Genomic DNA, 24,226 nt, shown 5'->3' on the forward strand with positions numbered 1-24,226 from the left:
GGAGAGAGAAAAATAGGTAAAATCATGTGCTGCTCTTTGAGGAGCAGCTTCTTTAAAAAAAGCATCTGCTTTTAGAAACACGATAATAATGAGATCTATTATTCGGAGACTGTTACGGGGTACTTTTGCCATTGCGTCCTGCAGGAAAAGAAGTTGACTTGTATGATGAGGAATTGAGAACAATAGACCAAAATAGCTTCCTAAATTGGCTGACTTGGAAAAATTCAGTAACATAGTGTTTTACATGTGAAAAAAGGCTTGGTCATTTAGTGAATGAAGTAGCACAAAGCTTTCACTCGCAGTTGTGTATTTATGTGTAATAAAAATGAAGAGTTTGGCCCGGGATGGGAGAAAAAAAAACCACATTAACAGCTTCAGTCTAGAATTTCCCTCTGAAGATGCCTTTAACTTTTTGCTGTTGTTCCTTCCTCCTTCCAAACCAGTTCCAAACTCTTAGTGGGCAGATGGGATGACTTCAGCCTTGGTTTTGGTTCCAAGTGAGCCAGCCCCAAAGTGGAGTTTCTGTACCTACCTGAGCATGTCACTGATGAGTGGTGCTGTTGTTTGGTGCCATGGTGCACCGACAGTGCGGCTCTACACAAGTAGGACCACAGTGGAGTAAAACAGATGGACAAAATTGTCAGTCTGCAGAAATTGATAACATTAAAACTTGGCTCCCAAGCTGGTTCTTCCATTACTTAAGCATGTGAATCAGTCTGGTTCCTAATGATTTGGAAAGGGTGTTTTCTTTCCAAGTCAGTTAAACTGGATGAACTGACCAACAGTAAATAGGTTTCTCTCATTACACATCATTTTTTTCTGCATGTTGGGAGGGACAGACTGAATTTATGTGCAGGGAACCTATTGCTGTTTGTTCTTCTTGCAATATAGAGGAACATTGACAGCTGATGCAGTGTGGCACTGTGTTACACAGCCAGAACCTCCTTTCTGTAATTCTTGAATAAATGAAAGCAGTTTGAAATTATTGCATAATCTGGTAGTTGCAACCAAAACCTTCTTGGGATCTGGTTTGGCAACTGTTTTGGTGTGTGCTGATGTTGTTTTGCTATTTGAACAACTTGTGAGAGAATTTATTGTGAAAACTGAGAAAACTGCATGCTAAACAAACCCCACCAAAGCACCCCAAATCAAAGAAAAACATACACACACAATTACATCCTGTAATGCTTATAAAGCAAGATGTTGTCTGGGTTAATTTTAAAATCTAATGGACATTTAGTTGACATTCTGTCCTTTAGGCTGAACATTGGCCAAATGCAGTGGTTTCAGTTCCTTTCATAGAACTGACTTTAGTATCTGTGCTGTACCTTTTTATAAAGAGATATATGGAGCTCATGGTGTCTCAGCCAAGGGTCCTGTGTTCAGTACTGTTTCCACTCAGCTCTCTTAGCTGTGCTTATTCCTGTAACTTTCTGATTTGGCCATTGTTTGTGCTAGTCAAAACAGTATAAAGTAGGAGAAAAGGTCCTATTTTCAACTGTAGCAGGACGAAACATTGAAATAATGTTTGAAAATATTCCCCCTTGAAAAAGTCTGATAGAAATGCCATATAAAAGATGGTATTGTGAAGAAAACTCTCTTCTTTCTGTGTCCCAATCCCATCTTCTGAGCAATTTCTTATTCACTTCCCTGTTCCTTTGTGCATTGATTAAATATCAAGTTAATGGTTTCCTTTTGTAAAAATTGCTTCCTTGAAAATGAGCCATCCTTCTCCCTCACAGCCTAATGATGGAAAAGTACAGATGATATTGATATAAGCTGTGTTTACTTGAATGTAACAACTCGAAAGGCTATTTGTGTACAGTAATCTGCCAAGTGAATAATGATTTGGTTTTACTTGTTCAATATTTCTTTCTTTCCCCTAGAGAGGGGGAGTTCTGAACAACCAGTAGCAGTTCCTGAGGTTAATAAGATACATTTAAAAGGTCTTTAATTAAGCCATGCAGTTTTCTTAGAAGGCCCTTGAACTATTCTTTCACCCCTTCCTCTTCTGTTTCGCGTGGGTGAGTGCAAATAAGATGGGAGTGCAAAGGAGGTGCAGGCACTGACTAGATAGAGATCTAGGAGCCTGCTTATACACAGCGAAACCTCAATGGAAAGTAGGAAACCAGAGGAGGATTGAAATGGTTTGTGTGAGTTCAGCTGGCCAAGGGTGTGCTGAAAGCTGAGGCAGTGGTGAGAACTGATGTGCCGGGGCTCAGCAGGGTGAACATGCAAGGTGTTGTTACAGCTGCTGCTCCAAATTTTATTGGTTCCTCTGGGTTTTTCTATGCTGTCCTCATTTGGGGCCAAACTGTAGCCTTCAGCTTGTACATTGAGTTCCAGCTGGTCTACCCCTTCCATATCTTTTGAGAGACTTAAACTGTGTATTATAAGGCAATGTTGTACTTCAGTGAAAAGGGGAATTTATTGCAGGATCTAACTTTCTAGTTTCCTTTGGCTTTTAGGTTTTTAGGTCCACTTCAAAAGGGTGTTCCTGGTAAAGAGTTCTGCTTGAGCTTGTGCCCAAAAAGAATTTTTGACCTGGAGCTTTTGCACAGAGAGTAGGTTTTGCATGTGTATAAGCAAGTGCTCAAAATGGATTCCTGATTCACAGCTTTAAACTGAGGAATGACAGAAAAAGAGATGTAGAAAAGGGAGGGATATTAACCTTACAATTTCCTGTGTTCTTTCTCTGTTGTATGCATTACTAGAAGCACCACATTTCTAAGCAGGGCTATTAAGTGAAGAAATGGGGAGTTAAGGCACAATTTGCTAGTTGGAAAGGATTCTAAGAGCTGTTCTGAGGATTAATGAACGTTTCAAGAGGAATAGAAAAATGCATAAATAGAGAGATTCTTTCTTTACTCCCTTTTTTCAAGTGGCTTCCAGAAAGACTTATGGCAAGTTTTGCTTTGCAGAATTTTACTCTTTTGCAGCCTGTGTTTAGTCACTGCAGTAGCCAAGCAATTGAGCAAGATGGAAAAGTTACAGAATGTGTTAAAAAGTGTGTGCAGAAAATGTTATCCTGTGGTTCCAAATTACTATGATCAATTTGCATTTCCTTGAAAATACCTAGGTTTCTACATGTAACTTGGCTGGATGTTACCTGGGTTATGTGAGGTGTTAGCTGCTGTTGAGGTTGTTATTCATTCTGTTTGTGGATGTTTCATTAATGAATTTCGGGGCCAGCGAGAGAGTACAGAGAGATGAAGCAATCCTGAGTCAGCGCATCCCTGTGGTGATGCAGGAAGTTTTCTGTTTGGATGCAGGTTGTTCAAGGGGCTTTCTGTGCTTGGCACTGGATGTAGCTCTGGGCAGACAGTCAGAGGGTGAGGAAAAGTCCAGCAGCCTGCATGTAAGAATGCAAAACCTTCCGCAGGAGCTCGGTGCAGTGGTTACTGTAGGGCATCTGCTCTGTCCCTCGGCGAGTAAAGCGCAGACCTCCTGCCTCATCCTGAGGGCAGGGAGTGAGTATTGTTGGGAACACGCGTGGGAGGGCAGGGATGAGGATCCCCGAGGAGATGCAGCGCTGATTCATTCCCCTTCCAAGTCTGTTGCCACCATGGCGTTGAGCACAGGAACTCATTGGCCGTTGCCGTGAAAATACTCGTAAGGGCAGAGGCTGGGAAAGGCGTTATCAGGGAAGGTGATGTGTTCCCTGGAAGTGCCCTGAGTCACCACAGAGTGGACAGAATGCTGGATACGCTGGTGAAACTCCTCGCGTGTAGTTCTGCGGCACCTTGGTGTGATTTTCCAGCCTTGGTCACAAGCTCAGTGTGAAATCACCACAGTCATTGCCTGGGCAGATGTGACTTCCTTTGGCTGTCAGGTTTTGTTCCTTGAAGAGGTCGTCAGTTTTTGATGGAAGTAGAACTTCCTTGACGTTTTTTGCTCTGCTCTTAGAGGCACAAGATAGGATGCTGTGTTTACAGAGGAATGCACCACTCACACGTCTCCGGCCAGTGAGTCTTGCCCAGTTTCACCCAGTCTCTTGGCAGCAGTCACTCCCTGATTGCTTACACCACACTGGCCCGTCTGCAGTCATGCTGCCTGTCCTCTCCCTGGTTTAGGATCCTGCCTAAAAGGAGGGTCTCTCTGTGGACCCATGAGCACCTCCTGCCCATTGTGGGCCGCTTCACCGGGGCTCTGCCTGACAGGCATCAGTTCATGAGGCTCCTGCTGTTGCATTAAGTTGTTTGCTCAATTGTTTAACAAAGTGCTTTTAATGGAAACATAAAACCGGATAGAAATACAAAGCCTAATGGAATAATCTCTTAATTGCAGTGTTGTAAATGACTATTCAGCACATGATTACTGTACTTCCAGGGGGAACATCGAGGAGGAAAGAATATTGAATGAAAGACACTAAACACTTCAGCTGCTAAGAATGATGATTTATTGTCAATCTGAGCGTTGGGCTAAGCAGGGCAAGTGAACTGACAATAGTAAGTGCTTTTGGAGGTAGAAATTGCCTCATCCAGGGTATTCACTGTGTGCAACATGTAAATTCTACCAGGATAAAAGCACAAAGAGAGATTAATTAATAGTGGCGAGATACTCATGCATGCAGTGTCCTTAGGCAACCCAGAAAAAGTATTAATCAGCACATTGCCCAATTATTGGCAGAAAACTCCTGGTATGTAGTAGTTTGCTATTTCAGCTAGAAAATGCATTGTCCCTTTGCCTCCCTGTAAAAATCATGGGGTTTGCTGTGTTACGTGGGTCACAAAAAACGCCTCGTGCTTTTAAGCAGCCAAGGAAATGTGCTCAGAGGCGCATGGACCATTATAATTTTTTGGTATTGCTGCAAGCCTTAAAAGATACATTAGTCCTTAGAGAAACTGTGCCCATCCTTCAGATATCTCACCTAGGTTAGGCAGCAGCAGGTGGAACAACAATTATCTGGGTATTGAGCTGGCTGTTGGTTTGGGGTGCAGCTGTGTGCTCCCCAGAACAGGGCATGGTTAGCAGGGGAGATGTTCTCCAGGAGCACATGCCGTTCAGGGAGGTGAGCTAAGTGTTTCCGAGTTGGCCTCGCTGCTTCCCACCAGCACTCCCCTTTCCCAAGATTTATGCCTGGATTCCTGGTGCTGCCTTAGGCAAGGACGCCTGACTTCACCTGCCTGCAGAATCCCCTGCACTGCTCGAGCCTTTCTTGGCAGGGCTGGGACGTGCCCGGTGCCCGCTGGGCGCTGCCCGGTGCACACGGATGCAGACCCAGCGCCAGGCTTGTACCAGGCAGCTGAGAGATTTCCAGTGTTTGCCGTGGCCTCGGCACTGCCAAAGCCGTGCTGCTGTCCCGTGGGAACGGGGGCTGGCTGTTGCTTTTGGTCCGAGCCAGAGGGTGATGTTCCCACTGCCTGCACGCACGTGTGGCTAATGGTGGTGGAGCTGAGCTTTTTCCAGAACCAAGGGAAAATAGGTGCTTCTTAAACAGAGGTGCAGATGATGCGGTGAAAATGTATTTTGTGTTTGTTTTGGTTTGTGAGGTGTTTTTTGTTTGGTCGGTTTGTTTTTTTGGTTTTTTTTTTAGTTTTTAATTGGAAAATCAGAAAGATGTTGAATAATCGTGTACAGAATTGAAGGGGGAAGTATTCATATGCATTTTATTATTATTCTTCAAAGGGATAGTTTTTTATAGTTGTTAAAAGTAACAGCTTATGTAAATATTCTTAAAAAGCAGGAAAAAAAGGGAAGATAAGATACTTCACAGTGTATTTTGGAGGAGTATATGCTTTGCAGTGTGCATTAGGCATGCATCAGTACCTGCCTAATGCACCCTGTCATGGATTATTGCTCTTGCTTAGATTGAACACTTGCCAAGTTCTTTCAAATGACAATGAGATGCTTTGTTCAGGCTGATGATTCGATTGCAGTTTGAAACTCCAGCACAGAGAGGTAGTCGGCTACAGAGCATGTGCACCTCTTAATAAAATTGAAAAACAGATACAAACCATAGGAAAGTTAGCAGGCCCTTCTGTGTATGATGAAAAAAAAAATAGAATATACTTCTGGAATAATTAGAGTCTGGCAGGGAATGCAGGAAAGGTTTTTAAATAGGCTTTTCAGCATATAAACAGATCCTTTCAACAAACATTGCTAATCTTGTTATGCTTCTACGTAGTCCTTGCTATGCAGATAAGACTTGTCCAACCTGTTACTTGGTACATGCTGTTATGTAAGTGAAAAACTCACAAGGATAGGAAGCCTTTCTTTCATGCATGATCTGTTTGCTGCTAATTCCTATGAAAGTGTGAAAGAATTAATCTCATATTTTTAAATTTTTCTTAATCTCAATTTTGTTACAGTACTATCCTGTTAATGTTAAATTTGATTTACTTAGTTGTCTGGGATGGATTTACAGTGAGAATGTTTCACAAGAAATGTTAAAAGTTGCTCTTGTGTTTAATAGGTTGCAGGGAATTAAAGATTCAGGAGGCAGAGTTGCACATATCCATATTTCTGAGACAGTTTCAAATGCTCATATTTGCAGGTTTTGCTTTTGACATGCCTCACAGATAGCATTTGATGTGGAGTTAATTCTTTAAATAGCTTCAGGTTTGCAGTCAGGAAAGGAGCAAATTCTCAGGCTGATGTTACATTTTACACACTGGGCTTTGAGCTGCATTGAGCTGTCAGCTCCAGAAGCCTGTGTTGGCCCTCAGCTGGGATGATCTCACAGAGGGAAGAAAGGAGGACCCTCCAGACTGTGCAGGAAATCTGAGGTGAAAGGCTCTTGGGCTCTGCAGAGATCTCCCTTCCAGCCCTTGCAAGCTGTCTGACAGCATTTACAACAAGCTGGATGAAGTCAGGTCTTTAAAAAACAGGATTTTGGGGATGGCTGAAGGGAACCGAGCTAAGCTGAGCTGCGTGTGAAGTGAGATTGTGGCAATAGGTGTGTGTTGTGGCACCTGTGGACCGCGTGGCAGAGTGACTGATGGAACAGGAGCTGCTTGGCAGAGCATGGACAAGGTCAGCTGATAGCAGGCTCCTGGGGAAAAACCAGTGGCATGTTCACTTGGCCAGATGTGCAGGGATGGTAGCTGTATGAGGAGAGAAGTGTTCTGTGAGAAGGGATTTAAAATGCACACCCATGAAGCAGCTGCTCACTAAACATTTTGGGTTTTCTTCTACTAACTGTGTATCTTGTTGAAATTCCTTTTTTACTGTAGTGGAGAACAATGTTGGGGTTTGTTTAGTGGCATTTAGGGGATTCTATAAAATCAATGAACAAAAGGTACTGAATACTTCTGTGCTACATCAGGGATAAAATGTTTGGATATTGGGTGGGAAGAAACAGTAGGTCTAAGTAAGCATGGTTTAATCTCCTATACCCACTAAGGTGAAAATGTGTGTGAATCCAAGTGTTGCAGTTGTGTAAAAAAATGAATTAAAATAGGCCTGGGAAATTAATATTAAAGGTAAAAATGCCTTTTCTTAATCCCTTAATGATTTGGCTCCCTTTCAAATAGCACAAGTTTGCAACAGTCTTTTTACCTCATCTCTCCATGTTTTGCCAGTAAAGGACATTGTTTTAGAACATACTTTAAATAAACAGAAACCTGGTTTCATTTTTACATTACATTTTTACATTCTGCCTTTTATGCTACTGCAAGCGCACAGTTCTCTTGCTGCCTTTAAACCTATTGTTTTTACTGAACAAGAACAGCAGAAAAGGTATTTCAAGGCAAAAGCAAATGAACAGGTGGGATATATTTTATAGAAGGTGGAATGTAGGTTGTACCCTATGTGTTTTCCCAGACAAGCCTACAACAGTTCATCCCAGGTGCTGGATTTCTGCCACTGAGATGAGGAATTCAGAGGCAGATGGGTACAGTGGGAGATTTCATGCACCACTTCACTGAAGAAAGCCTTCAGACTGCTCGGGCAGCAGCTGATAACCACTTCTGACTATTCAAGTATGCCTTGTCAGTGTTAGGGACACTGATACTTTGCTAGTGGTGGGGGAGTTAATAAAATATCACCGTCCTGCCTCTGTATTTCTACTGGGGAACACCTCCTCCCCAGGCTGGGCAGTTGTGCACACATGTGCATGCTCTGAAAGGGTTCCTGCTCACCACATGTTGGTGGCCCTGCTCTTGTGCTCATGCAGCTGATTTAAAGAGCCTTGCCAGAAAGATTTGGCTTAGGGATAACATCTGAAGCCAGGCACTGAGGTGCAGAGTGCTGGAGGATCTGGCCAGGCTTAACAAAATTTGAGATTTGGCACTCTTCCACTGATTTTACTTCAGTTGCATAATTTTCCTGAGCTGGGGCTTGTAAGACAATGAGTTAAATTTGTTTACGTATCTCAGGCTGACTTAACAATCGGGAGAAATGCATGATGTTTTTTATTGTAAATGACATGTAGATAATCAAGAGGAAGAACACTGTGGGAGAGAGTAATGCTGCAGGGCAGTCCATTCCCAAGTAGTCAGAGGTGTTCCAGGTGCTGTCAGTGCTGGTGGAAAGCAGAACGTGTCAAGCTGAGTCTCTAATGGGTCTACTCACCTTAATTTTTCTTGCTGCCTGCGTTACTACCTGAACACTGACTTAGTCCAAATTGCCGCTGTGCTGCTCTGACATGGCCACGTGTGAGTTCAAGTTTACACGCTCAGTTTGTGGCAGTTGCCAAGTGCTTTCCCTCCGTTTTCATCAAGGGGAAAAATCCAGCTTGCAGCTAGCTCCAGGTGCTGCAGGGGCAGGGAAGGTGCTGCTGGAACAGTTGCTGCAGCAGGGTCTGGGGCACAGGGCTGGTGAGCCTGCTGTGCCAGCATCCCTGCGCTTGCCCTGTGGCAAGTCGGGAATAATGCCAGCTTGTGTTTTGTGGATGAGAGACTTCGTGACTGCAGCTGACTTTTAAATCCATAAAAAAGGGAAAAGGTCACTGCTGAGACAATCGTGGGTGAGTCAAAGGCCCCTCTCTGTTGGAGCAGGATCTGCTCAGCAGGGAATGCCGCTTCTCCATAGAAGCGGATTCTCAGACAAAGCCAGGATGTAGCACGCTGTCAGAGGGATCTGGGTGTACCAGCTGAGCCTGACCAGATTGGCCCTGGGTCTGAGAGCTCTCTGTGGGAGGAGGCACTTGGGGCTGTGTGAAAATGTTTGCTCAGCTGTGCAGCGGAGCAGTATAGATGGATTAGAGGCAAACTGAAGCCTCCCATTTTGTTACGGAGAGTGAGGTTTGGAGTAGCTTATTTTTCACTGTCACCTCTGCAAAGTAAACCCATTTGGGCAACTGTCTGTCTGTATCCTGACAAAGCTAAGTTTTTGATCCTTGCTGAGAAGAGACATGGATGGGCTTCTCTTGCCTGCAAAAGCTGCTCACATGGAAGCTCAGTCTTGTCACGGTTGGGTCACCGCAATCAAGGCTGCCTGGTGTGCAGCTATGAGAGGGTCCTTAAAATCTGGGGGAACTCGTCCTGTGCTCAGGTCTCATCCATTCTAGAGCTGCTCCATCAGCTGCAGCCAAGGCGCCAGCAGCTTTGACTCTTTCTTCCATAGCCGGTCTCTGAAACAGCTCTCGAGTTGCAGATCTTTACTCACCGACCCACAAAGACACGCATGCCTTCGGGGCTGAATGGCAGTCAGACCACTCACGTGGCTTGGGGAAATCCTGGGAAGTGTGCCTGGGACTGCTGTGTACAGAATGCCTTGCAGAGGAGAAGTGGTCAGGATTTTTCATTGCACATACCCGGTGATTTAAATTTTTCACATTTCCTGCTTTGCCTGCCACATCCAGAACAAACAAAGCCTTAAATTCATCAACTCCTTGTCTGCTTTCCTTGTAATTACACTTCACACAATCACACCTTCTTAAAAGCCCTTCTAGTATATTTGCATTTAGATGGAGAATGACAGCTTTCGTGTTCCCCGTCTAACTTATAATTAACGCCTTTTCTGACGGTTCTATTAACGTCACCTACATGGGGAGAGGCTGAAAGCCTGGGTTACTTTAGAGACTTCATTTCTGCAGCATCAAAAGTGCAGATGCTGCCTCTTGGTTTGTTCAGTTCTTTCGCTATAGCACCATAGTTACATGCTCTATAATTGTCACGTTTTTCCAGATGTCCTAAATTGCTGTTGTACGTGGCAGTTTCTGACTAAATAATAGTTAGATTTCAAACATTCCAGGGTATGAGGGAAAGTCCAAGTCATAAACTTTTCACTTGTTTGCCTTTCTTGAGTAGGCACAAAAGAGGTTGTTGCTGTCAGTTACTTGCATCTTTTGACAAATCTGCTTTTTCCTCTTTTGAGACTTCAGTGGTTTGTGGACCACAGGCTGAGAAATCTTGGGGTGTGTTTTTAAGTGCATAGCCATTTGCACTGGGGTTTAGCCTCAGTCTATGAAGGATCTGTCATGTTTGAAGAACATCTGAGAGTTCCCAGTTCCTGCTAAAGTTGCTGGGCGCTGCAGGGGCTCAGTTCTTCTCAGGAAAAGATCAGGCTTACTCCTGGGAAGTGCTTGATGATCAAAGGCCTATTGATGCTGAAAGGAAGCAAAAGCCTTTTAATGGCTGAGTAATGAATATAATTTTAAACTTGGCAACAGTGGGAAGAAACAAATAACTAAGAATTTGAACCCAAAGATTATCATAGGAGAGGCTGAGTGAGAAGATGATTAATGTTACAAAAGTAGAACAGCCTTTTTTTTTTATTTTCTAGCAAAAACCAACTTAGCTTCTACTTAAGCAAAGTGGCAGTTCCCTTCTCCCTGTTATAACATCCCAGCCTTCTCTCCTTAATTTTATTTTTTTTTGTGTAACCTAGAGGGGTCTATATTTAAAACATAAAAAGAGGTGTATTCAGGATCATTTTTTCATATTCTTTGAAGGAAAGGTTGCAGCACTGCTGCATTTTCTTGGAACTTTTTTTTTTGTTCAAAAATATTTGTCAGGAGATTTCTTGTAGTCATCGTAGATAAGCAGGTGGGCTGTGAGGCCTCAATCTCTTGCTCAGTGGGTCTGATGCCCTGATCATGCAGTCAGAGGGCTGGATGGATGTGATGAGTTGAAGGAGATAGAGGAAGTAAAACCTTGAAAAGCTAATTTCAATTCATATCACTTAAGTGAGAAGATTAGTATTTCTGGGAAGCATGTACCAAAGTTGATTGATGATGATGCAGAAAATTATTGAGTAACTGTACCATCTGTTGTACTTCTGCCCTATGTTTTTCTCTTAACACTTGTGTATGTTCAAACTGTATATTTTCTGAGAAATAGTGTTTGATGTGAAGCAGACCTTAAAAGATTCAGCAAGTCACAACTTGTTGATGTTTCCATAAAGGAAAGGAAGCAAAGGTTGGGATGAGGAGTTTTTGATACTGTTTGGTATTAACAATTTTTTTTTTGTCAATTTTGTTAGCGATATTGTAGCATTGTCCCTTTGTCCGCTTGTGTTGCAGTCACTGTCAGGCTGCGTAGGTGATACCAGTGTGAGAGCTGAGCCCAGCTGTGATACTCAGGAACTTTCTGTGCCATGCCTTTATCCACATTTCTTTTCAAGCTAATGGGCTGATGAATTAAAATGCATATTTAATCTTTGCAGATTTGATCTTGGCTCTATAAATTGGTGGCAGTTCTTTGTGGAGATTTTAATAGGAACAGAGCTGGGGTGCTGCAGCAAGGCTGTTGCGATGCATCCTTGTTATCTCTGTTTAATTGGTTTTGGGGATGATGTGTCTTGCCTTAAGCAAAAACACGTCTCTCAATCATGATCAGCAGTTTCTCACATTAAAAAAATCAATTTTAATGACAAAACAGCTTCAATAAATTTATATTTTCCTGCAGTTGTACTAAAATGAAATGTTGTATCTTGGTGTTTCAGAGGAAGAGGTTCTGTGGGTGGAGAAGGAAGCAAGTGTTTTTTGTGTTTGCTTTTTAGCCTTTCTTCACACCCCTTCCCTGCTCCTGGATAATTCCTTTTGGGCACTAGATCAGCACTAGATCTTATTACTATCAAAGCAGATTTTAATTTCATTTTCATTTGGAGAACACATGGGATGGAAGAGTCAGAATTTCTTCCTGCACTAGTCTATTTTTTGAAAATGTTGTCATGGTCTGGATTGTCACATATCAGCATTTGAAACTCTGTAGTAAGGGTTGGCATGTCACTGGGAGCAGCTTCAGAGCACGTTGGTATTTTATGGCTTCTGTTACAGACCCTTGTTTGGATGATGTTGCGGGTCAGGGTGTGTGCTTTGCTGAACTTCCTGAACCAAATCCCTTATTATGGGAGCCAGTGCAGTGCCTTCACCTTGGGCTGCTTTGAAGCCAGCAGAATTCTCCTGTTTCAGTCTGTATCAAAGCACAATTTGGGGTTTTTTCTGGGGGATGCGGGCAATTTGTGCATGTATTCCCCAGCTCCCAGGCTCCCGTGTGTTTGATGTGTTGGTGACAAGCCTCGAGGTCCAGTTTCCCAAAGCATTTCCGGAAACCAGTAAGAAAGAGCTTGGCGGTAGTTTTGAGGTTTTTCTCAAGTTCTTATTCTAGGAAAATCTGAATATCAAAGCTACGAGTCTGAAGAGGTTCCTGAAGAGCAGGAATTGGGGTTCTCCCTGCAGCTTTGTCAGTAGCAGGGCTGGGGCTGCGCGTGCACGAGGGACGCTGGAGCCTGGCAGACGGCTTCTCCGCTTGGGTTTCCTTGCTGGCGCCTGGCAGGACATGGAGACCTCCTCTCCTCTTGGCACGGGGCCACACAGGGCCTGAGCTGACCGTGGTTCTCAGAGACTTTCTGCCTGGCTTCCTGACACTTGACTTTAGGGTAGCTGCCATGTGAGTTACAGCATAGCCCGGTTTTCAAAAGGTTTTCATGACACCTATATGATAAAATAGGATTGAAAGGGCTTCAGGTAGTTTAAGGTATTGTCTGCAACTTAGAGAAGGGAAGGCTGCTACTATCAACTGCATCATTAAATACTATTATTATTAAATAAGTAGCTACTTAGTGTTTTTTTCCCTTATCCTTCTGCTTTTGAAACTATAGCTCTTTCTGTTCAATGAAGCTGGAGGAAATCTCGGAATGAAAATTACATCGACCCAATTCAGAGAGGGAGGCAGGGGGTGGCTGGCGATCCTGCGCAGCAAAGGGGAGGTGAATGACCCCTGGCCTGGCCTGGCTGCAGGGACAGTCGGCTGTGCATGGCCAGGAGCCCCCCGGGGCACTGTACCCCGTGAGGGTATGAAGATGGACCTCACTGAGCACTGTCCGATAATCCCGTACGTGTGCCTGCACCCGTGTCCACTGGGATGTTCCTGAGCAGGCACCGTTGTCTCCTCTTAAACCTCCAGGAACTGGCACTATGGCAAATAGATGGTGTCCCTGCCCTTCCCCTCTGCCCGCCCCCCTCCACACTCCTTAGAAAGAATTTATTGCTGGGAAGAGAGCTTGGGGTCAAGGAAGGTTCAGGGAAAGAAGAGGCCTTTAGAGGTATTACAGCTTCTGTCTTTGCAGCAAGCGGCACGTAAGTTGTTTTACATTCACTGTCAGGGCACATATAGGAAACATAGCTAATTCTCATCATAAATATTATTGTTGTGAGAGACTCAAGTGGTTTAGGTTTTTCCTTTTGTTTGAACATGATCAGAACCTCCGAGCAAAACAACTTGATTACTCTGAGTTTGGGTGCTTGCCAGCCTAGAAATAGAAGGACATCCGTAATCCACAAGGATGTAAGCACAGTGTTTTAGTAAAAAGCAATTTTCAGGGTCATAATATGTGGCCTGCCTTTTTGTGAAACACAATAATTTAAAAAAATAATTTGCAAGCATACAATTTCAGATAGTAGATATAGCCAGCATTGCTTCTAGTTTGCCTTACAGTTTTTCCTAAGTTTTTGTGTTTTGCAGTTGGTGTTTCCCACACCTGACTGCACAAAGCTTTTCCGGAACACACAGTGCAACTACCCAGCTGACTGCTTATAGATAGGAAATTGCTGACATGCAAAATGACATCAGATGCACAAGGGAAATGGTTCTATTATACAGTTTATTACAGAAGGATTGTATGTATTTACTGAAGCAGTGGTCTGTGATTCCTGCTTTCTTCTTTTTTTTTTATGAACAATTAAAATTGTTTGGAGAAGTAGAGTACATAGATACTGTTCACTTCAGTATTGCTATATTTGGAAACAGTTCAGCACTGGCAAAGTTGGAAACTATGCTACATGTGCACAGTCTAACCCCTGAGTATGTTTTTCTGCCTTAGTGGTACAAGTACATCCTTACTGCAGTTCCATATATAGAAATTTGCCATCTGTCAGTATCGTTTTCCAGAGCTTCCACTGAACCAGGAAACCCCCTCTCCTCTGCAGCAGTCAGACCTCTTAGTTAACTGCTACAACAAAGCCAGTCCTCTGCCTCTCCTCTAGGGATGATTAAACTTTCAGTAAGTGGCTATTGGTGTAGGAAGATGTCACTGGTGGGGAGGACAAGGCTCTTCCCTTGCAAAGCAGACACTTGAGATTTTACAAGTATGAAGAAAAAGAATATAGGAATTGTATGTATACAGTAGACTGTGCAGTAGAGTAGAAATAGGAGAGAGATGCCTGCATGATTTTTCTTCTCCAATGTCTATTAAGATTAGAGCAAGAGATTCCCTTGTTTTGCAGTAGTGTTTCACAGGCAAGGTGTAGTTTAAAGGATCTAGTTTCCCGTGAAGTCTTTCTGCTGGGCATGTGACACAGGTTTACTGGTGCTTTGGTGTGGGGCTGGTGGAGTTGAGTGCATGCAGATGAGTGGTTGAGGAGGAACAGGGGGATTTGACCTGGTGTCTTCTGAGTTTCCGAGACCTTTCTAAAAACGTTTGGGTGATTGCTTTAAATGCAGCTGCATGGGTTTCCTGGTGAGCAGATTTCAAGCCTGTTTACTGCCATGTGGCATTGCCTTGTTTTTTGCCAAGTAGGCAAAATTCTTTCTTTTCAAGTGGCAGCACCTTCAAAATAATGCATTCTCATTTACTCCTGAAGAATGGTGAAGAGTTGGGGTGGCAGTCTGAAGAACAAGAATGGTAGTTTTTCACACTTATTGTTGCAAATGGATTTGCCAGCTGGTGTGCTTGTCACCCCACTGACTGCTCTTGAATTTGTTTCACAATGAAATGGATGGAGAGCTTTTTCCTTCCCACTGTTCTTGAAGGATGTTATCTGGAGTGAGAAGGATGCATGTATCTTGTGTGCCACGTTACTGTGTTGTGCAGCAAATCCTTGATGTAACTGATTTGTCAGCTGTAACCATCTCATGGATTTCAAATTACTTTCATTCTGGATCTATGCCCTTGTCTGAAACCAGGGTTTCTGTGCCAAGTAGATACTTTTGATAACACTGGTGTACAGTGTTAATCATCCCTCCTTTCTCTCCTTCCTAAAGCTTGTGCAATGAGGACAGAAACTTGCTGCGGATTCGAGAGAAAGAGAGACGGAGTCAGGAGGCTCTGGAAGACAAAAAACAGTTCTCTGAGAAGACTCCCCTCTTTGCAGAACCCTACAAGGTAATGATACAGGGTGTGGGAGAGGGAGGAAAGAGGGTTGGGGTGGAAGAGGAGAGGCTGTGGCTCTGCATAGGGTGTAGCAGACTTGAGCACGATAAATACAAATTTATTTATATGCTTAATTTCAATTCCTCAGAGTACGTGTGTGAATCTCTGTTGGTTGTGCAAGAGCAGTATGGACTTTGGGCTGTTGTTTGAGGGAGAGTGCTCAGGAGCAGCTTGGCTACCTGTCTGCCTGCATCTGTGGGTGTAACAAATGAATCTGATGTTAGCACTCCTGGAGGCTGCAGATGCACCAAGCTTGGCTTGGAATAGCTGATAGTGGCTTGAGTGGTCCCATCTGCTTTTGAGAGATTTGCAGGATCAAGATGAGCTTGCCTGACTTCACTCATGGTAGTGAGTGTGTGTGTATGTGGTGATTAAGTTAAGATCCTGAAGAATGTCTCTTCCTGAGCTGGGTCTCTTGGGGGGCTTTTTAAATGTCCACCTCTTTGTTCTTCTGTTGCAGACTAATAAAGAAGATGAGTTGTCAAGCCGAATTCAGAACATGCTGGGCAATTATGAGGAGGTCAAGGAGTTCATGAGCAACAAATCTTGTCAAAACCTTATAGGGATTCCAAAGAGTGTTGCCCCTCTGTTTCCCCCCAGACAGCCTGATCGCCCATACTTCCCTGAGAAGGCCATCCGTACATTGCCGTCTTCATTCCAGCATCCGACCCGCCGTCCACCCGTGGGACCCATGGTTGTACCCCCTCGTCCTCCAAGCCACTCCACTCACTGCCACAAGGCACAGTCAGGAACAGAACCAGCTTCAGGTTTGCACAGCAAGAGCCGCAGCTTACCCAGCGCTCGGAGCCACGGTCAGGAGCACGGCCGTGATGGCCAGGACACTCAGGCAGGTTTTCCCCACAGCCAAAATGACAAGCCTGGGAGCGGGGAAGGTCACGCTCATGGCCTGCAGGCCTCCCCTCTGGCGCTTTCCCCGTTCCTGCCGTGTTTGTTGTCTTCTCCCGTGGCACCCCTGTCACCTCTACATTCCAGCCAGCACATCAATTCCAGGTCACAGAACAGCAGCAAAAGTCATGGGTCAACCTACAGTCAAACCAAATCATTGCAGGACTTAGTGACAGGATCGCAGGAGAAGGAAAGTCGGGACAGCCCAGCCGTTACCTTGACCAGCACCACTCAGCCTTCCTCTCAGACTTTCCCCCCTTCTTTGACATCAAAAGCCAGTGCAATGCAGCAGAAACCAACTGCCTATGTCAGACCCATGGATGGCCAAGATCAGGCACCATTTGAATCCCTGGAGCTCAAACCTCTCCTGGAGGAATACCATGAAGGACCCAATGAAGATGTCTCAGATTTGAAGGCAAAAGTTAAAGCTGAGCTATCCAAGTTAGAAACCCCTTCTGAGCCCACGGAAGAGACCGATGAAGATCTCTTAGATTTGAAGGCGAAAGCCAAGGCAGAACTATCCAAATTTGAAACCTCGTCTGAGCCCATAGAGGTGAGTGCAACTTTTTGGGATGTCTGTTCGAGCAGGGTAAGTTTGGCTGTGGGAGAACTGGTCATCAAACAGCAGTGACTTCCAGAAGTAGTGATGACTGTCTGTGTGTTACCCTGTTCAGAAGGTGCATTTTGAGCTTGACCTGGGTGTGAGAGAGCTTTGAATGGTGAGGATGTGACACTTTGGTGATTTTTCTGTTGTTTTCTCAGTGAGGCTGCAGTAGGTTCTGTGGTTCAAGCCTGCCTCTGTGCCCATAATTTTTGTTTTCTTCTAAGGCTTGTTGAAAATAAGGGGGAAATGATATAATGAGAAGATCAAGTGTTGATGCAGTGTCAGGACACAGAGTGATAGTGGGTGGAGGCCCCAGATCCTCACTGAATACTGCTGGACAGCCAGCAATGCGGTGGATTCTGTGGTCACCTGGGCTTTGTGATAAGGGACTGCGAACACAACAGGATTCTCCTCTCTACGTTTGTTAAATCTCACTGTAGATCCACAGGAAAGCATGACTTGATACTGCAAGTTTCCTTGTTGTACTCCATCTGTTTTTGCTGACCCATCCACCTCTCTGATTTGTCATGTGGGATGGAGGCAGAAGCCCTGACTGGTAAAGCAGTGGGAGAGGAGGAGCAGCATTGTACATGTGTTGTTCAGCAAATGCAGCTCCTTTTCCTGTGCCCTTTGAAGCCCAGGTTCAGCTGTGCCAAGGGACCAGCACGCTGACTCTGCCTGCCGCTTGGCTTGGCCTCCTGTGAGCAAAAAGGCACTTGATCCCCTGGTACTTTTCGGAGATTTACTGTGCTCATCCTTCAGCCCTGAGGTTATTGCTATGCCCTATGGGGTGTAGAATCCCATGGTCCTAAGGCAGCTGGGCAAGGGGAGCTATGGAGATTGTTTCAAATTGTATTTTGCCACCTTTGTAATGAAAAGGAAGAGTGTGGGTGCAGTCTGTTTTCCATGGAAAAGGGTGTGGATCAGCTGCAAATGGCTGTAGGCAGTATCTTGTGGGAAATGAGAGGAAACTGTCAAAATGACATTGTTGAGAAGTTGTGAAATTACTTTCATGCTGAGAGACTTTATTTGCTACCAAGTAGGTTTAGCATTGCACATCACACCTGAAAACAGGAAGTTCACTGAGGTCCACATTACCTTATTTGCTTAACCAGATTTTACTCCTGGGAGAGAAATAAAGCAGTGCAGGGCATCACCTTCTACATTATCTTATTGTCTCATCTGCATTATTGTCTTATCTCTTTTCCCATCCCCATACTTTTTCTGTCATCTCATGTAACTTGGTTTAGTATGACTTTTGATAGGGCAGCATTAGCTATGATGCTGTGTGCTGAATGAAACATTTTTCTCACTTTCTGTTGAGCACATGAGTCTGAGTGCAAATGCCCATGAAAATCCTACAGTTGCCAGTGCTTTCTGTTGAGCACATGAGTCTGAGTGCAAATGCCCATGAAAATCCTACAGTTTGCCAGTGCAGGAGTAGCATTGCTCATGCTCTGTTTCATCTATGGCAAAGAACACAATAAAAAGGGAATGGAAGATAATAAAAAAAGTTCCTGTACAAGTCATGCTTAGTCCATTTTGAAGCTGATAGAGGAACCTTTTTTGTGAATATGCTGAATGATACTGCTTTGCAGTAGGGATCTTTAGGCTGTGGCCCCTGTTTGTTTTCTGTGCATAGGCAGGGAGGAATACAGGCATTTTGGATAATGGCTCTGTAAGTTCTAGTGAAAAATACATTACTTTGATTTCTGCTTTTTTCAGTCTTGTCATGGTCACATTTGCTTACTTCTGTTTGGTCTCAGTGATGAACATCTGTTTGATAATAGAGCCCTCCAGGGCTGGGGCCTGGAGGGAGAAGAAGACACAGTGAGGTGACACCCTTGGATATGTGTGCTGGATGTACTGTACAAGAGAGGCTGACAGGGGATCTGCTGGCTGAAAGGTTGTCCCTCTCTTTAGTTCTTGGTGGAACAGGAGCTACAGGGAGGGGCTCCTGCCTTGCAATGACCCTGACAGTGAGTAGGTCTAGACTAGCAGAAACTCTGCTGTTTTTCCCACTTCTTCCCTGAACTCTTTGGCCCCAGTTTACTGAACAGCCACATGCAAAATACAGTTTTTCCTATGATCTCCCTCGACGTAACTTAGGAAAGCCATTTCCTCAACATGTGTTTTGTTTAATTGAATTTCTAAGGCGTGTTTCACCTGCAGCTGTGAATTCATTATTGGCAGCTTCTGCTTATGGCAACTCTGAAAAGTTCAGCCTTTCAGGCCAGATAGGCACACAGTTTCACTGCAGAATAAATGAATCCACAGTGGATAACAGTGCAGTGACTCACTTTGCTTTCACAGAGACACTGAACAGCTCTTTCCCCTCTTCCCCAAATCAAAGCCTGCACTTTCAAATGTCATCACTGTCCCTTTCAGGCATCTTTCCAAATTTGTTGTGAGAAGGCTTAAAAATATAGCACACATGAAGAAGCTTGGATGTATCCCTTCTCTTCATGTGCCAGGTTTTACCTCTTCCCCAGCACCTAAACAAAGATGCTTTTAATGCCATTCTCTCTCTCCCTATCCTTAGGAGAGCTGCAGCACCAACAAAGACCCTTGTATTGCCTCCATTGACACAGACTGTGATGTGTGAAAGGGAATCGGCTTGACAGCAGGGGAAGAAGCAGTCAGGCTGTTTTGAAGGGAGAGTGTTTATAAATCCTCAAGCATTATTAAGGGCATAGTGTATGGAGGAATGTACGGCCCTTGATGCCCATTGAGGATTTGGCTTTGTTTACCCAAAAAATTTTGTGTGTGTTAGGGCATAGCTCCTTTGACCTTGTGTAATGCAGCTTCATCGAGCTCTCCTGCCTGTGAACTGGGAAGCAAATAGGGAAGCAGCCAGTTTAGAGCCCCTGAACAACAAGGCAACAATGGAGCAGCCCAGATGTGTTAAGTGTGTTTTCCTCAGTAAACATTTATCAATGGCCACCAATTGAAACACAGGTGTTATATAGTAAATTGTAATTAATAAGATGTTTGGATGGCAAATATAAAAAGTCAGTTCTAGATAGATAACTTTTCACTGGGCTTCTCTTCATGGCACCTGAGTTTTTTATACTGGTAGGAATTGCCAGACAGGTGAACCCTGTAAAGTAGAAAAAAATATATTGTTTTAATTCTGCATCCTTTCAAAATGAAAATCTTTAAAGATGTATGTGACGCTATTGGCCTTATGTAATGAATACACAGTAGTTAGCATTAAGCTATTGTCATCTTTCTACCAATCTTTTATGTATTTCTCATTTATTGAATAGAAGGGAGATCATGTTTTGTTTGGGGTTTTTTTCCCTCACCCCTTTTATTCCTTTTTTTTGACCATTTTATTTTCTTTGCACCAAGACAGGTAACAAGGTGTTACTTCTCTGCTGCCCTGTTTATAATCAGAAGTACCTTAGATTATTAAAGAAGGGTTTACATGCTTCCCCACAGGCATTGTGTCTATTTGTCTTGTTGCTGGTGACTTCTAAAGAAGCAGATCAAACATGAATGAGAATTGTTACTTTTTCTGACTGTTTTGAGTAAGAAAATTTTTAAAGGCAAAAAAAGTAAACTCCAGCCTCACCATAAGAGCTGAAACTGAGCTATCTCATTTTTGAGATACACCTTGCATGTGAGAACTAACAACTTTGCATGTAGATACCCAAAGCTGTGCCATCCAAGGCCTTTCTCACAACTCTCTGGCACTGTGGTGTGGGCCGAAATTAATTGCAGCCAGAGGAAGTTTTACTGTGGGATTCTCTGCTGCTTATTGTAATACCAAGTGCCCAAAGACAAAGCCTTTCACTTGGGTCTTCTCCATATTCCCTTTTGGCTCTCAGAAGTGAAAACAGTTGGTACTTTTTATGTTCTTACATTATTTTAATTTCTTCTTCCCCTCGTTCGCTGGATTGCAGGTACATCCAGAGGCAATGACCTTGATCGCTTCTCCTTGGGATGCCTGCATGGATCACAGGCAGTTTGGGGGTTTGGCTACCGATTATGAGGTCAGGATTGCACACCACTTTTGCATTTTGAAATGCATAAACACATTTTGGCTTCTCTTGTTTTCTCTCACTTGATGAGCATGCATTATCTTAGGAGAAGTCACAGTTGCAGTTCCCACAATCCCAGGTGACAGGAAAGAATTATATGTCAGTGCTGTATTTTGTTTGGGTTTTTTCAGCTAAACCAAGCCAGAGCATGCGGGTGTAGTTATGTAAACAAAAAAAGCTACTTGTATTTGATTTAGTAGGCGAGTCCCACTGGATGCAAAAGAGGATTTTCCCTTGTGTGCATCTCCTTTGGTAAAAGCCACACTTTCTATCCAGGCTGGAAATAAACCAGCAATAAAATGCCAAAGCAGCTCTGATGGCTCACATGAATCATTCTCCACCAACCTCTCTGTAGATTTCTGAAACTCTCCGCACCGTTTCTTGCACAAGTGGAAAGTGCCAAAGGGACAGATGTTGCCAATTTGAACCGTACAGGGGGAAGGCAAATATTGCTAAGCAACCGAGTGCTTGAGAGAATTTTTCGGAGAGGAGCCAAGGGAGTTATGCCTGGGAGTGCCTGCAGCTTCTCATGGCTCGGTGTGAGGGAAGAGATTAAAAGTTCTTTCCTGTCAGGGTTGACGCCGCCAGCACAAAAGACACCATAACCTATTGACACTGATTAGGGCTGACAAGGCAATGTATGAAAACAGGAAATCTGCCCTGCCATGTGGGAAGGCAGTAAGACATGTTCACAGAGGTAAGTGCAGCACACAGCCGGTGCCAGGGTGGGGTCAGCAGTTGGCTGCAGTGGGACGAGGTAGAACCCAGGCAGACATCCAGCCCCGTGAAGTCCGGTGGAGGCTGTGTCTGGGTCTGCCTTTCCTATCTGACTGGGAGCAGGTTGCTGAAGGATGGGCTGGCAGGGAGAGGGGGATATTTTCAGTGAGTCTTGTAATAATTGCAGGCTGCCTCATGTGGATGGAGTTAACTTCTCTAGTTACTGAAAGATAAAAAAGCTTATAAACAAGGCAAGTCTTGAAACACTGTGTGTGGTTGTGCTCCTCCCTGGCCGAACAGTACTTCTATAGGTAAGTGCCAGCCTGGAGGTCTTTGCTTTGGTGGTCCCAAATGCCACTGGAGGTATTTCCTCAGAGAGTGAATCTGCTTGTTTCAAGCCTCTGAATTATTTTGGCTGTAGACTCCTTGTGCCTTTTTCAAGGGATGTGTTTTCAGGAATGAAACACAAGATCTATCTTCCTATGTCGGTCATCACATTAACACTCTCCTAATGCTACTTTGAGCACCTCCTGGACTTTGATCTGTTTCTTTGCTTTGTTTGAGTGTAGGGAAATGTTTAGCATGTGTTTTGTGTGGTATTTCTTACTTTGTGGGATTTTTTTTTAATGACTACCAGTGAGCTTCATTGGAAATGGCATTTTGCAGCTTAAGAGTGCTCCATAGGAACATGGATCAGCACTGTGATGTGGGTTAGGACAAGTCTGGTGGTATTGCTTTTGCTTCCTGAGCATTGATTGCAGTGCTCTTTCCCCATGTGGGTGCTGCAGCAGGAAGGCGCGCCTCACTGAGGCATTGCTCAGCCCTCTGGCTTTCAGTGAGCAGCAGCATCAAGGGGAGAAGAGTTTGCCTGCTGTCTGTATGAGCTGGAACAGTCCTGCATGGAGAAAGGCTTCCCAGTGGTCCTGGGTAGGGCATGAGATTGCCAGAGCCCACCAAAATCTGACTACAGCAATTGGTAACTTCTGAAATGAGTGTTGTTCCTGCCCCAGCACACTACTCAGTGTAGTCCGTTTTTATAGAAGTTACGCCTCTCTTGTTTCCTTGTGTCATTATTCTGTGCTTTGAAGTATGAGATGTCATTTTTCATTTTCTCTGATGTCTAACAATGTTGCTGTCTGAATTATCTTTAACATCCTTCTCCCTCCCATGCTTTAGATGCCAGTTTTTATCTTCGTAATGATGAGCATTTATTGCTTAGGCAATAAAATAGTGCTTTATTGTTTTAAGCCAGCAGAATATTTTAATTCCCTGTTGCAAAAGGTGATACTCCTAACTTTTTGTTCTCCTCCTTTTTGACACACCAATTTCTCCTCCAAACTGCTTTAGCAGTGTTACATTTTCCTGCCAATTTGTTCCATTGACCAAATGGTTCATAAATGTCATTAGATATTGAGATGCTTTTTTTTGCATTCAGCCAGGGGTAGCAAATAGTAGGAGACATGATCTTGGCAGTCCATTGTGCTCCAAGCAAAAAGTCTGGGTGCATTCCCAAAGAGGCTCTGCCATCAGTCCAGCTTCCTTTGCATGTACCCAACCACGGAGATACGAACTGCAGCTGACATCACTCTGTGCTTGTTTCAGACCCAACAAGGGCTGGATGCTGGGAAGTGTCCTCTGTGCCCTCCCTTCCCCACAGCCACCTTCATCTAATAAAAGACTCTACAGCCTTCTATGAGTCCCCCCTTTCCAGGATATTGAATTCAACTGCTTTGGCCTTTCAGCCTATTCTTCACATGGAGCTTTTCTGGAGTCAAAGGAGGAAGGAACAAGGGTGATGTTTGCTTTGGCTGCTAAGGAAATACAGCTCAATAGTACTTGGCTTGCAGACTAATTTTTAACCAATTATGAAACTTGACCTAAACTCATATTACTTACAGAAACTCCAGTTTGGGTGACTTGTTCAAGTGTGCACTTTCCTTTGAAGACAAATAGTAACTTTTGCTATTCAAGAGACTACCGTGTAGCTTGGGTTATGCCACAGTCAGAGATGTTATCTTGGCTGGCTTAAGTCAAAAGGAAAAACTGACCATTGGAAAAACACCAGAAAACCTACTTAAAGTTTTCAGATCTTTTCCACTGCTTGAAGTTAAAAAGAATAGCAATATTAATATAACAAAATAACAACAAAGCAATATTTTTTTTTCCTTTTCTTGTAAGATGAAAGAATTCAGCCTCTGTATTAGCATAATTTTAAGAGAATTTGTCTTGAATTAGAGCCTAAATTCAAGTATTTGTTTTAATACACTATTGAATTGAAAGCACCCCCAAGGGGAGAAGTGAGTTAGCACTTCTCCATGATTTTTAAGGTTAACTGCTGTATGTGTTTACAAGTATGTTTCTGTGTCTGTAGAACGAGCACACTGGCAGAGTGACTGGGCATTTGACAAGTTTGTTG

General features: G+C 43.8%; 1 protein-coding gene across 7 annotated transcripts in view; it reads left to right on the forward strand.

The window, feature by feature from the left end:
• The window catches only part of LOC111928825 (ALF transcription elongation factor 1), a 75,614-nt gene that overhangs the window by 7,332 nt on the left and 44,056 nt on the right, over positions 1-24,226 (forward strand). For all 7 annotated transcript variants that reach the window (XM_023926263.2, XM_023926265.2, XM_086889301.1 and 4 more), the window contains 2 exons: positions 15,369-15,489; positions 15,998-16,996. In XM_023926263.2, the coding sequence (XP_023782031.2) occupies positions 15,369-15,489; positions 15,998-16,996 (1,120 nt within the window). The remainder of the gene's footprint in view (positions 1-15,368; positions 15,490-15,997; positions 16,997-24,226) is intronic.

The sequence above is a fragment of the Cyanistes caeruleus genome, chromosome 5 (genome assembly GCF_971803275.1).
Source record: "Cyanistes caeruleus chromosome 5, bCyaCae1.hap1.1, whole genome shotgun sequence".
Classification (NCBI taxonomy): Eukaryota; Metazoa; Chordata; class Aves; order Passeriformes; family Paridae; genus Cyanistes; species Cyanistes caeruleus.